General features: G+C 29.0%; 1 protein-coding gene across 2 annotated transcripts; it reads left to right on the top strand.

Annotated features, from left to right (window-relative positions):
* The first annotated feature begins 4,109 nt into the window (after positions 1 to 4,109).
* LOC129300266 (metal tolerance protein 10-like) lies at positions 4,110 to 8,288 on the top strand. 2 transcript variants are annotated; one of them, XM_054938810.1, is made up of 6 exons: positions 4,110 to 4,362; positions 4,458 to 4,570; positions 4,661 to 4,906; positions 6,378 to 6,458; positions 6,541 to 6,771; positions 7,641 to 8,288. In XM_054938810.1, the coding sequence occupies exons 1-6, from the start codon at positions 4,170 to 4,172 to the stop codon at positions 7,992 to 7,994; spliced, it is 1,218 nt and encodes a 405-aa protein (XP_054794785.1). In that variant the 5' UTR covers positions 4,110 to 4,169; the 3' UTR covers positions 7,995 to 8,288. The 2 variants fall into 2 exon arrangements, with proteins under 2 accessions (XP_054794785.1, XP_054794786.1); XM_054938811.1 differs by having other exon boundaries at positions 4,455 to 4,570.
* The last annotated feature ends 6,760 nt before the right edge of the window (positions 8,289 to 15,048 follow it).

Raw genomic sequence — 15,048 nt, 5'->3', positions numbered from 1 at the left:
ACTGACATTGCAGAACTCAAGGTAGGGCCAGGGAAGCCATAAGGCAAGTGAGGCAGTTGCCTTATGCCTACAAAAAATTATTAATACCACTATTATATATGTGTGTAATTGATATTTGTATTATTATATATTTAATTGTAGCTGGAAAAGAATAAAAAGTATTAATTATTTTTCCTATTGAAAAGTTCTAATCATTCCCATTATAACATTAATTATTAAGCTGCGTTTATTATCCTACATAAAAAAGAATGTAAGATCCATATTATATTAATTTGCACTACATTAGCTTGTATTAAATTCTTCTCACAATCCTCACTTTTCATTTCTTCTTTTTTATTCTAAAATCTAAAACATTAACAAATATTAGTATCAAGACCTTATGTAGTTTAGACCATCAACGTGACACCTTTAAACCTTATTAAAAATCTTGTTTATAATTTAATAATATTATTATTTTTTTTCACTTTAATGTTGATAATATTAGTCTTCAATATCTTTCTTTTTTAAAAATGTATTGTCGTCCTATATCATTGTTAATATTCTATTTCAATATATAAGATATGGGCAGGAGCACTTTGTCAATACTATTTTTATTAAACTATTGAATTATTTAATATTTTATTAGAATCACTATATTATAAAATTTTAACATATAATTTGTAAAACAATGATGAATGCACTTTTTTTCAAAAGAGACAATACCCACATGCTAGGCTTTACTAATAATTTTGCCTTAGGTCTCCAAATATCTTCACATGGCCCCGCTCAAGGGTGAGGGTGATTTTTTAGATCTCATTGATTGTCTATGTTCTCCCTTGTTTTTCTACACCGAGACATAGATTTTTTTTAACAACAGAATTCAAAATGACACGTACTTTCTTTCTTTCCATGTGACTTTACAAATGAGGATAATTAAACTTCAGTATGGTAAGTTAAGTTAAAACTTTTTTTTTATTATGCTTGATCAGTCATTGGCATCATCTCGTAAGTAATGCATGATTCCTCCTCCATGTAACTTGGTCGTGCCCGAGGGATATGAGAACTTTGATTCGAACATGGACATTAACCCATGCTTCTATGTTTAGTAGTAATGGTTTTCCTGCTAAAGCTTGTGACCCCAATATATGCAACTCTAATGGTTGGAGTCGCCGAAGACGGTTCCAAATGCACGTTAGAAATTGTCAAAAGGTCTCTTTTACAATTGTTCGTCGATGATTGTGCACTACTTACGAAGACTGTTTGCCCACATCATTAGGGAATTGACGGAGTTAAAGCCATCCAAACGGTAAGGACTAGCCCCTTTAACTGACTAAAATATAAGGATTGATTTATAAACTTCAAAAATTATAAGCACTTAATTGAAAATTAAGTAAAAGTATGAGGACAAGAAGATACTTTTTTTAAATATAAATTATAAAAAATCAATTTAAGTTGTTGCAAATTTAAGATTTTAAATTGCAAAACATTTAAGTTTATGGGTTTGGTTTTGGTACTCATCACCGAGCAATCTGAAATTTGGACAATCTAAATTTATTAATTTTATTATATATTTTAATCTATATTTATTAAATTATAAAATATAAAATTTTAATAAATTTACTTTATCATCAATCTAGATAAATGGTTCAATTTAATATAAATTTTTTTAAAAAAAATTATAAATTGACTATCCAGATGAATCCAAAGTATATCTGGATAGTCCAATTTATAATTTTTTTAAAAGTAATATTAAATTGAACCATTTAATTAAATCTGTATTATCTAAGTGCCCGTTTGGTTAGACAAAATAATCAATTATTTTACTGTTAAAATCGATTAACCAAAAATATATCCAAACACGTAAAAATCATGTAATCGATTTTATTGGTTAAAATTGATTTTTTTCAGAAGTTGGCAATTGGAGCGTCTATGGGATAATCCATCAAAAAGCATTGGAGAAAATTACAAACAAAGACCCAAGAAAAAATTATAAAAAAATTCCAAAATTTAAGAAAAAATAAAACCAATAATATTTTACTTCTTAAATAAGAGTAACAACTTTAATACTATTATATATAAATTTATTAATAATTTAATTTTAAAAAGCAATATCCTTTATGGTAATTAAAACAGTTAAAATTTATTCTAAAAAAATTATTCAAACATCTTCAATTCTGTTAAAATCAATTTTAGAAAAACAAATCCAAACAGATTGCGTTCTAACATAATCAATTATGATTAAAATCTACCACTTAATCAATTATTTTCATAATCTATTATGCCCAACTGAAATCCAAACGGACCCTAAATTGATTATAAAGTAGATTTATTAAAATTTATAATTTTTTATAATAAATATAAAATAAAATTAAAAAAATAAATTTTATAAAAATCTTTAATCTAGACGGTCTAGATGCTCATCAAGTGATGACATAGTGATACTTATCATTGATGAGCACTGAAACTGAACTCTAAGTTTTATATATAAATCTTATTTATAATTGTATTTTAAATTGATATTTGTAAACTATCTTTAAAAATATTTTATTGTGAACTTAATTATTATTAAATTGATATTTTATCCTAAATCCTAACTGAAATTTCCCTCTTTGAAGCTTTATGCAAACACATCTTATATGTATATCTGAGAAGGGTGCTTCGCTCGAGGAAGGGGGAGAGCTATTTGGGTAATTTACTTTCTAAAATATATTTTTGCGGTGCTTTGGTCACCTAATTGTGTAATTTTGTTGTTTGTACTATGTTAGTTCGCAGACGAAAGAAGGGTAACATGATTAATGCCTTGAAGCAATAGCAATAGATACAGATATTAGACACAATGGAGTGGTTAACTACTATTTTTACATTTGAACAATATTTAACTTTTTTGTCTTTAATTAATTTGCTATTCAAGGAGCTTAATTGTATATAATCTGAAGTTTGAGAACATTATTTATGCATAAATTAATGTTTAACGAAGTTGTTTCTACGTTGTTGGCAAAAAAAAAAAAAAAGTTATCTGTATGATAAGCTTGAAATGATAGATTAACTCTGGCAAAAAAAAATGATAAATTAACAAATTTCATTGTTTATAACAAAATGATAAATCTGTGTTTAACTTAATAAAAATAACCATGATTGGATGCAAAACATGATTAGTTTTAAAAAAGAAAAAACATGACTGATCAAACTGATATACGTCTCATAGAATCAGTTATATTGTTAATTGTCTTCACAAAACGTGTAATACAATTAAGACGACTTTGAATATTATGAAACTTTCCATCAAATGGGGGCTGACCAGTCATCGATGCTATTCATGTTCCATGCTATTATTACACAACAATTATCCCTAAATTAAAGCTTTTGGAAACTTCCTGGAGGAATAGCTATTTAAAATAATAATCGCCATACTCTCTCACTTCAGAAACCATATTCATTTACTTAATTTTCATTTCACCACATAGATTAAATTTTAATCAAATCACACTATATATATATATATATATATAGAGTATATCTTCTGTTTGTTATACTGGCTTTTCATAGTGACCTAGTCAAAAGTTAAAACCAACTACTAATAAAAAAAATCAATAAAAATTGAATTTAATAAAAGAGTTTATTTTTCACAATACAACAAATTAAAGTTTGAATTTTTATCAAAAGACGTGTTTATATTTGATCTTCATTGGAGGATACCAATGCACAACATAAAAAAAAAAAATTGCTTGGGAATTGACCATTTTGCCATTAAGAACTTCGATCATTGTACCCAAATAATAACAAAACTAAAGCTTCACATGTGAATAAAACGCCATGCACATAGATATTCCACAATGAGAATATTCCTTTCATACAATATACATAAATAATTCTATATGAACTCCACACACCACACACACGCACAAAAAGCTGATAAAGTCAACTTGTGAGAGATCGTACGAAAATTTAAATTTTAAAGACGAAGGACTGATTGGCAGTGGGTGGTTTGGTTTCAAGCATGCATTCTCCATGCCTTTTATAGCATAATGAAGTTCCTATCATCTCTGTTACTTTTCACCCAAACCATAGAATAAAACGTATATAATAAACCCCATGTTTAATGAAGGCTTTCACTGTATATATACATATATACATATATATATATATATATTCTCAGTCTTAGAGGAGCAGAAGAAGATTAGAGAGCAAAAATGGAGGATGATCTTCGAAACGAGTCGTTTGATTACAGAACAGAGCTTCTTTCTCCAGCCTTATCAAAACTGCAGAATGGAACCATGGCTGCTACAAGACAGTCCTCGTGGAGGATCAACATGGATCAGTATCGCTTGCCTGAGAGAAACATGCACGCTCATTTTGGCTTCGGCTTCTTCCTCAACACATTAAGTATTAATTTACTCTCATATATATTAATCAACCACTTCTATAATTGTCTCTGTAAGTAACTTTGATCATCTCACCATTTCATCTGTTAAAAGCAGGAAGAGAGAGAAGACTTGCAAAGTACTACAATAGGCAGGAAAAGGTTCTTCAAGGGTACCAGGAAGTGGATTCCTATACTGAATTGGGCGTATTACCCAATAGTTTAACAGAGGTTTAATTCTTTAATTACTTGCCCTTTTTCGTATTGTACAGAGTCTGAGAAATGAGTTGCACTGGTCATGACGATGTTTATGAATTGTAGGAAGAGACGAAGAAGCTAGAGAGGGGAGAGAAGGCAGCAATATATGCGTCAAACATATGTAACATGGTGCTGTTTGTAGCCAAGTTGTTTGCTTCCATAGAGAGCAGATCACTGGCAGTGATAGCCTCCACCCTGGACTCCCTCTTGGATCTCTTGTCTGGATTCATTCTCTGGTTCACTTCTTATGCCATGAACAAGCCCAATCTTCACCAGTACCCCATCGGCAAGAATCGCATGCAACCTGTGGTAATTTATGATTAATTAATACCTTTTTTGAGTTAAATTGTTAAATTTTGTTTGTTTTAGATCAACTAGGTGTAAGTTGGATCCCATCCATTACATGGAGCTTGAGAAATGAGAAAGTCTCTGTCTAAGTCCAAAATCAAACAGGTGAAGACGGACAAATATAGAGGTTTTGATGGTGCCTCTCATGATCACCCAACTCTTAATCAAAAATAACAAACCAGAACAGAAAATAATGGAAATTGTTGCTACTGCTGTATTATAAAATGCATAAGCCACATGCTCCAGTTTCTTAGATACAGCTAGGAAACAAAAATGAAATAGCAGAATAGTAATAGAAATTAGAAGAAAATAGAAGGAGAAGAGCAGAATTGAGAGCACAGTTTGTCAATACCTGCAAATTCATGAGGTTAAGATGTTTCTAAAAGCTTCCGGAATGATCTAGAGGAGACTAGGATGATCCAAAACAATCAAGAAAGCACCAAAATCTTCAAGAACATACTAGTACCCTCCAAAAAGACTTAGATATCTCTAGAGTACTGTGAAAAATGTTAGAAATATCTAGATAATTTTAAGGATATCTCTCTCTTATATAATACAGAGTTTTTCTTATTATATCTTAAATATTTCTATAGAATATTTTATAGAAGCAACGTAAATCATTGAATCGAATTGATTTTTATTATCCATTAAGGAGGTAGGGAAACTTCTGGAAGTTGGGAGTCTATAAATATCCCTAACTCGTTGTTTGTAACTAAAAAACAAATAGTAAAAGCTTTTAAGTTCTTTTATTCAAACTCTTTACTCTCTTTTGTGTTCTAACTTCTTTGCCTCCTGGTTGACTTAGCGAGGATCAAGAGTGATCAACTAAGGCCAGCTAGCACAATTTAAAAAAGACAAGTTCCAAAACAGTGACAGTAGGAAAAGAAAGAAGTCACTCAAAGGGACATATAAGACAATAACAAAATTTCACATAAAAATACAAATTAAAAATTTTAAATCTTGACCGTTCAAATTAGATTAAATCTAAACAATCCAAAATTTGTTGGAGGTGGTAAACACCATGGTGCTCATCCCTTTGACAAGCACTGACGATGTTTCCCCAACCCTAATGTTCATCTTCATACAACTTCTAGCCCTTTGAGAAACCCCTGGCCCATTTCCATAATTTGTCTCACAGTCCAGCCCATAAATAAAAACACGACCATGATAGTCCCAAATGTCAGGTGAAACCCATCATATTTTCATTTCAGTTTCTAGACGTGGAGTGGAATGGAGAATCGACTTGCACAGTTCATTACCCCAGCAAAGCTAGTGTTCTGTCAAATGATCATCTCTCGTTGATGAAACTCCAGTCAAATTAATATAGATTTGTTCATTTGGGTCCTTTATATACATTCAGCTCGCTGCATTGGGTACATAAGATATTGTTCGTTATCATCAATTCATGTATATGCGTAATTTTCTTCTGTAGGGAATAGTGGTGTTTGCATCAGTGATGGCAACGCTGGGGTTGCAAATTCTGTTTGAATCAGCAAGGCAAATCATCGCAAAGGTATGTCTGAGTAACGAAGCAAGCTTGGAAAAATAATGATGATGAAAATTATGGTTTAATTAATGGGTTTGGGTGCGTATAGGCTCAGCCAGAGAGGGATTCAGAGAAAGAGAAATGGATGGTGGGGATAATGATAGGAGCCACGGTGGTGAAAGTAGGGCTGATGAGTTACTGCAGGAGGTTCAAGAATGAGATCGTGAGGGCCTACGCACAGGATCATTTCTTCGATGTCATCACCAACACTGTTGGCCTCGCCTCTGCTGTTTTAGCTATCAAATTCTTCTGGTGGCTTGACCCTCTTGGAGCCATCATCGTACGTACCTTACATCTCACTCACTAACAATAAATTTACCCTTTACCATAATAAACCAATGAATTCTCCATCTAATAAAATATTTATTCATAATTAGAATAATCAAAGTTCAGCTAAGAGTACACATGGTCGGGTTGAGCCAGCATCACCCCAACTTGTTGCTTAGGCCTAATTTGCAGTTTGGGCCCTTGGATGCCCAATTGCTTGAGCCAAGTTTGGCTCAACCTGAATTTTTTTTAAAAAAAATTATAAAATAATGAAAAAATCATTCTTATTAAAATTATAATTACCCTCATTTAAAATATATTTAAGTAAAACTAACATTTAAATGAAAATTAATAAATTTTGAAAGTATATATATTTAAAAATCATTTATTACTAAGTTAAAAAAATTGCTTTAAAATTTTGAAAATATTAAAAAACTAAAATCATAAAAAAATGATGATGATCATAAAACAAGACAATACATAAATATATCAAGAAATATTACATTCCAAAACAATTATTTTACCAAAAAATTAAATAAAAATATGTGTGTGTGTTTACATAGGGTTTGACCCCCAACTCAATACCTAGCCCAAAGGATTCGAATGATTCAAGTAGGGTTAGGCATATTGGACCATTGGATTGCTTACACAGCTTTAGGTTTGACTACAATTTTAACAATTAATGTTTAAATTAGTCTTGATCAATTTAATAATTAATTTATTATTATTTTTGTTTTGGTGCATAGTAAATTTGATTTTTAGTATCTTGCTTTTAGATTGATCTAAGGTTTCAGCCCCAAAACTTAAAGCTCGGCCCATGTATTGTTTTAAGTGTTTTGAATATGCATGCTAGCGAACAAACAAACAAACAAATAAATGCAGATAGCAGTATACACAATAAGTAACTGGTCGAGGACGGTGATGGAGAACGTGCGGTCACTGATCGGAAGGACGGCGCCGGCAGAGTACTTGGCGAAGGTGACGTACCTGATATGGAACCACGACGAGAGGATCAAGCACATCAACACCGTGAGGGCCTACACCTTCGGCTCCAACTACTTCGTGGAGGTTGACATCGTGCTCCCTAAACACACTCCTCTTCCTCACGCTCACGACATCGGCGAGACTCTCCAGAACAAGCTCGAAAAGCTCCCTGAGATCGAGCGAGCCTTCGTCCATGTCGACCTCGACGCCGCTCAAAAGCTCTCCCCGCACAACCCTCAGCTCCCAGATTAATCCGGCCTCAACAGTTCAAGACTATATTTTGGGGGAATTGAAGGCTTGACCTAATTAATTTTGGCCCCAAATCTTACCTTACAGGAGAATCTGTGTGCGCGCTAGCATTTCTTTTTAGAAGTATGAGCATATGCTCTAGAGTTTAAGCCATCTAGAGCTAGTTTCTGATTAGAGATACATGGATGTGATGAGATGTGGCTGTTTCTGGTTTAATATTCTTCAACTTCATATACATGTTGTGGGTGAGTGTATTGATTGCCATTTGATTCAACTTTCAAAAGCAATTAGTTGTTAAATGTGGATTGTTTTTAATACAATTTTATTTCACAGCAAATTATTATTACATGTTGAAGGGGCTTATAATGTATATAATTCATATATATATATATAATATATCACTTTTGAATTTTTTTTAATTTCAGAAACCATTTATTTTGACATTTCACCTTGACTAACTAATCCACTTAATCCATTCAATATATTTTGTAACATATTTCAACTTAATTATGCAATTTAAGTAATTTTAATTTTGAAAAATTAATACAAACAATAGCAAATTCCACGATTAGTTTCATATTTTTATTGGAGGATTACTTTAAGATTGCAAATAAATCAAAATAAAGAATCCATATCAAAATTCGCCAAAACTGAAAACTTTTCAAGATTAATGATACATAAGTGTATTGAATATCATTAGGCTTTATCTTTCAAAAACAAATAATTGCTTTAGATATAGAAATTAGATGAATTTTCTTTAATAATTAACTAAAATGAAGGGTTAAGATTTATGACAACAGAGGGGGCAGCTGAGAGGGCATACCCCAAATCCCAGATGTTTGCTTTTTATTCTTATAATCCTATTTATAATTACTTTTAACATATTATTGATATCAAATAAATAAATTTTTAATGTTGTCCCCATTAAATATATATATTTTAACATGTTTTCTCTCTGCAGCATTTAATGGAGGATGAAAAAGTAAATTTATAATGAAAACTTAACTAAATAACTTATAAATGAGACTAACAAAAATTATTCTCTCTCTATTGTATAAAGAGGACTGGATCTAGAGGAGTATCTTCAATATTTGAAAGAGATTAGTCTCTATAGTTTTGGAAAAATATATTAGGCAGGGTATGTTTTTGGTATCTTACCCTAAAAATTTGCCTGCTCTTCATACTTTATATATGTTGTTGGATATTAAAGAAAATAATTTTCCTATGGATTCTGAAACAATTATATTCCGTAGCATTACAAGTTAATAAGATGTCTTTTGACCACTTAAAAATATTTGCAATGAAGACTTTTGCGTCTTTATAATTCCAATGGGCTTTCAAACTCGTATGTTAGACGTAGCACGTTTTTTGCGGCTTAATAGGCTTGGCCCAATTATGATTCGGTGCGAGCATATGTTTATTTATTTATTTTTTAGTTGGAACAAACAAGTGTGTATACTTGTGCGTGCGTTTTTTTTTTTCCTTGAAAATACAAACTAATTAGTTAGAATTAAATGGAAAATTAAATCATAAACTATAAATCTAACAGCATCTTAGATTATAAACTTGTTTTTCATGTTGAGAAAATTAGTTCAATAGCCTCAAAAAATACAATTCTTATGAATTATGGATGAAGTTTTTAAATATTTTAAAATATGGCCCACTCATAAAATTAATTAGATGTGTTCTTTCTTTTTTTTTTCCTTAGAATAAATTTATCATTAAAATATAATATATTTAATTTAACTAATTTTTAACTAATTGGATCTTTCATTTTTATTATCAAAAATCGTATTGTGCATGCTCTCTCTCTCTAATTTATTATCTCTGAATATTTTCTTCATCAAATTTTTGGATATGATTTTCTTGAATCTTCATATTCATCTCTCATACAATGCTTTTCTTCATCAAAATTTTTGATCTAATTTTTCTAGATTACCATCTTCATCATAGAACTTCTCCTCTCTCTCCCTCTCTGTTTTTCCTAGATATTATGAAAAGGATATTAAACATTAAAAAGGAAACTCCATTATTGATCCGCAATACTATATTATTCATATACAGCTGTATATCAATAATAAATAAATTGATAAGTTTTTTGCTGATATAGCTTATATATTAGTGATATATAATAGTATATCACTGATATACTATTATAGATCAACATAACTAGATAATCAGACATAAATTATATATTAATGATGTAATATCACAGATCAATAACACAAAAAACACCTAATTATTTGTCCAGAACAGAGCAAACAAAATCTCAAGAAACCTTCGCTTGAACTCTAGCTTTTGTAACAAAATTTGACCGAACTTCCTCACCTTGCATTCGTGATTTTTCAACCTGAATCTGTAGCTTCTAGTCTACCTCACCTTGCATTCGTGTAGTCTCCTAACTGAATCTCTAACTCTGTTTATCCATTGATATGAGTTTTTTCATTTACTGTCAGTTTCTTCATCGTCGTGACCAAGAGTGTAGTGTTGTCTCCACATTTTCAGGTGGGTGAAAGTAAAACCAATGTGAAAAAGGGAAATTAGAATATTGTGAAAGGCCCATTATCTTAATTTAAGAAATGGTGGGTTATTAGTTATATTTAGCCATATAATATTGGCTAAATTTACTAAAGTCCCTGTAATGTTTTCCTTTAGCTTTTCAAAATGATATAATATAACCTCTGTTGTTAGTAAATATTAATTTCAACTATTGGTTGACATAAAAATTATATAAAATTATATTAAAATTATATAAAAGGACAAAAAAATTTCTTAGTTCTTTTTTGTAATTTTTTAGATCCTTATTTGTAATTTTGAGTCCTTTTTTGAATTTTCTTATTCTTTTTTATGCTTTTTAGATATTTTTTATAACTTTTTAGCTTTTATTAGCAATACCGATTGTACTGTATGATTTTAAAAATTTGAAAGAGAACATTATATTAAAAATGAGTTTAGAGTCTTAAATGCTTTAAGACTTATAGTTTAAGGGTTAACCCATTTAAGTATTTATAGATGCAATTTACTTTGTGTAATTCACTGACACACCTCTAGTTAATGTTTAAAGCATGATTTATACGTATAAATTCAAGATCCTATTGAGTTTCTTTAGCACGATATAATATAGGCATCTTTAGAGTGTTAGCATTAAATACTTGTTTTACTATTTTTGTTAAACCTGTTTTTACCTCTCAAACCTCAACTTTCTTGATGCAAATATAAGGTTACTTTTTGCAAAACTGAGGCCATGCTTGGTAGGTTGAAATTGTGAAGATGGAAATGAAATTGGGATAAGAATCTGAATAAAGTGATGTTTGGTAGATATGAATTATAATTCTTGGGAATCCTGATTTCATGAAAAGAGGTTGAATTGAATTCCTTATTTAAAGCTATGAAATTGGGAGCAATTCTATAGAATTATAACATTTAAGACACTTTTGCCCTCATACAAATTCCAGAAAGACAAATTTACCCTCAAAAAAAATAAAACCCTTACCTCACTCCTAGTTTCTGATATTTTTGCTCATTATATATAAAATGTTATAATATATATATATATATATATAAGATATTTATAATATTTTTTGTAAAATATTTTACTGGATTTTTTATTATTTAGAAAGGGAAACTTTTGATTTTCTTGTATTTCCTTGCTACCTTTATTAAATGTTTTTATTGGTACACAATTAAGTTTTTATTATATTTTATTTTAATTTTTATATCGGGGTATTTTTGTCTTTTAAGTATAATTCCATTTCCATGTCTTGCATACCAAACAAAAGTAATGCAAGGATTCCATTTAATTTTTCTGACATACCAAACATACTTTTATAATTCAATTTTATTCCAATTCTGATTCCAATTCTAATTCTATCAAAACTATTCAATCATACCAAACGGGCCTGAGTTTTTCAACTCCATTTTATACAACTAATATCTAAACATGCATTCAGTGTGCAAAAAAAAGATAAGAAAGCCTTTAATTATTAATTATCTCTTCTTGTATTTTTGAGCAAATAATTATCTTTCGAATTTGCTGTTTTTGTATTTCACATGATTTTTAGTTATAAGGTAAAGAGAGAATATGTTTAATCACATTAATATAGCATGCCATTAACTTTTTATCACAGCAAATTTCCTCTTTGACACCCTATTAAATAAAATGCTAGTAGGAGAAGATGTATTGTCAAAAAAATGTTTATTTAATATAAGCAAAATTTGAAACTTACTAATTTTTAAGATCTAGTTAATAAATTTTAAGATTTTTTTATTAATTTCAGCGAAATACATTAGAAGTGAATTATAAACATGTAAAGCCTATTGTTTTAATTTGTAGTAATGAAATTTATTACCTATTACCAAAACAAAATTCCATGGATGACCTAGAATCTTAGTTTAGCTTAGCGTGTTGAAAAGAGAAATTAATCCTTCTAATAAGTGATTTGAATAAAGAAAATGAGAAAAAACTTTCTTGATCAATAGGCCATATCTTTACAATGAATGAGACATAGTTTCTTAATATTAAACTTGCCATTTTAGTACCATCTAATTGTAAATATGACCAAACCACTGAGAATAATAAAGTAACAATTAGACAGGTCAGATTATAATTAAATGATAGACTTTAATAGTGGGCATCGGTATTTATCTCTTCCTACTCTTAGTGCGAGTGATGTAATTTATTCGAGCATTAAAACGCAGCCATCAACGTGCCATGTCTAAATACATACAATAACAATAATTCAAAGCACTTGCAAGAGTGAGTGGCAGCAAAAAAGATGTAATCTACGTCATCATGCTCCTCCATGTAAATACGATAACGATAGTTATTAAATGAGGGTATTTAAGTTTATCCATATTTATTTATTAAGTAGGCAGAACTTTTTATTTTGCAAATGGAGCAAGCTGGTCGGTTCCTTTTATAATCGAAGCATTCATTCTTTTAGCAATCTCTTTGTGTTGCGCCTACCTAACCTCTCTGTGATCAATTTAATTAAGCATTTGAGGAATAATATTTCTTTCTCGTCAATCACTTTTATTTTTTTTTTTGAAAAAATAATGTTACATTTATTTTCTTACTTTTATTGAGATTATATAATTTATTTATTTATTTATAAAATTTAAACTAAACATCAATATTAAAAAAATTATATATACAGCATTTTTAAATTTTTATCAAAACTACACAATTACACATATACTTTACAGTCTTTATTATAGGGTGTCGTATTGTAAAATAATTGATTGTCCTTAATATAAGGCACTTAATTAGAATATTAATTGTATGTTTTTAATATTACTCATATTTAAACTCATTAATTATGAGAGAAAATGTAATATAAATTTATAAATTTAAAATTTTTATTTAAATATGAGTACAATTGAAAGTTTATTATATTTTTTAAAAAACTTAATAACTTAACCACTTTTTTTAATTCTGGTAAGGTAGTTAGAGCCTTAGAGGTATTTTATAATGATGACCAAAGAGAGTAGTTTTTTCTTTAATTTATATATAATTCAAGAAAAAATTATCTTAATCAATCATCAATGTTTAAGAGGATATTTGGATTTCAATTGAATATAATTGATTATAAAAAAATTGATTAATATGATTGATTTGGAATACAATTGATTATGTTATGTGGTATATAATTAATTTATAAAATTAATTAATAAAATTGATTTTAATCAAAATTGAAAAGTAGAATTGAAAATAAGGTAAATCTATGGTTTTGTAAAAACATATCCAAACACCCATGTTACATGTTAAAATCAATTACAAATCCAAAACCATGTTTTCAAAAAAAAAATTTAAATACCCATTATACATGCCAAAATTAATTATGAACTCAAAATCATGATTTTTTTAAAATATTCAAACACCCTCATACATGCCAAAATTAATTATGAACCTAAAATCACGGTTATCTCATAACTCTCATATATGTCAAAATCAATTACGAACCTAAAATCATGGTTATCTCATAAGTTATTACTACATGCTTTTCATTTCAATTTTTTAATTATACATTTCTTTAAATTTATCCAAAAATCATATAAATTATTTTACAAATCATATTTTTTTTGCTTCATAATTGATTTTAATATATTAGGAGGTGTTTGAATATTTTTAAGAGAATTATAGTTTTAGATTTATAATTTATTTTGCATATATAATGGGTGTTTGGATATTTTAAAAAAAACATGATTTTAGATTCATAATTAATTTCAACATATAACATAAGTGTTTGTGTTATTTTTGCTAAAATGTGGTTTCTATACAATTACTTGATTTTGAACTAGAATCCAAACAGGCACTAATACTCCAAAATATCAATACATTAAAGTTAATATAACTAGAATCCATACAGCTTTTTCTGTACATGTGACCGGGTTATATATATTCAAGCAATGTCAAATCCAGTTACAAGGCAATTCTTCTAAAAGGATTTTCTACATTCACACATATTTGAATTAGAAATTTTGTATTTAAACAACCATAATATCTTCTATTAAGATCAAAGCCTGTTATATATATAGGATGACCATTCTTAACTTGTTGTAAAAATAAAAGAGAAATTTATTTCACAAGACTAAAGGATTTATTCTACAAATAATTGAGAATATCCAAAGTTTGAATTCCTTGATACTTCTCCATGAAAGCGAAGGGAAAAGTGGTCTTACTGTTGAGAACAGCAAAGTCAAGGAAGTTATCAAAAAGATATAGTTTTGCACCAAAACACGTCTACACAATACATCAGATATGCATAAATACACAAGTGCTTAACAGCTTTTTCGCTTTCTTTGGTTTGGGGCCAACTATACTTTACGAAATCACATCACACCTATGCCTTTATGTCTTTTTAATTTCAGAAAAAGTCTATTTATGACGTGTCGAGGTTTTTATTTATATATAGAGTATCAAAAAAGAATATAGTTACAAACACACACATATATACAAGTGTTTTTACTTTTAATTAATTTTTATATGTCATCATATATTGTTGATTTAAAAAAATAGAAGAGATCTTCAAAATTTATAAAATTATAACTTATACAT

Source organism: Prosopis cineraria, unplaced genomic scaffold (assembly GCF_029017545.1).
Source record: "Prosopis cineraria cultivar Desert tree isolate PC_DT_omini unplaced genomic scaffold, ASM2901754v1 PC1508, whole genome shotgun sequence".
In the NCBI taxonomy this organism is placed as follows: domain Eukaryota; kingdom Viridiplantae; phylum Streptophyta; class Magnoliopsida; order Fabales; family Fabaceae; genus Prosopis; species Prosopis cineraria.
Note: the sequence above shows the minus strand (reverse complement) of the source record. Positions and strands in the feature narration are given on the sequence as shown.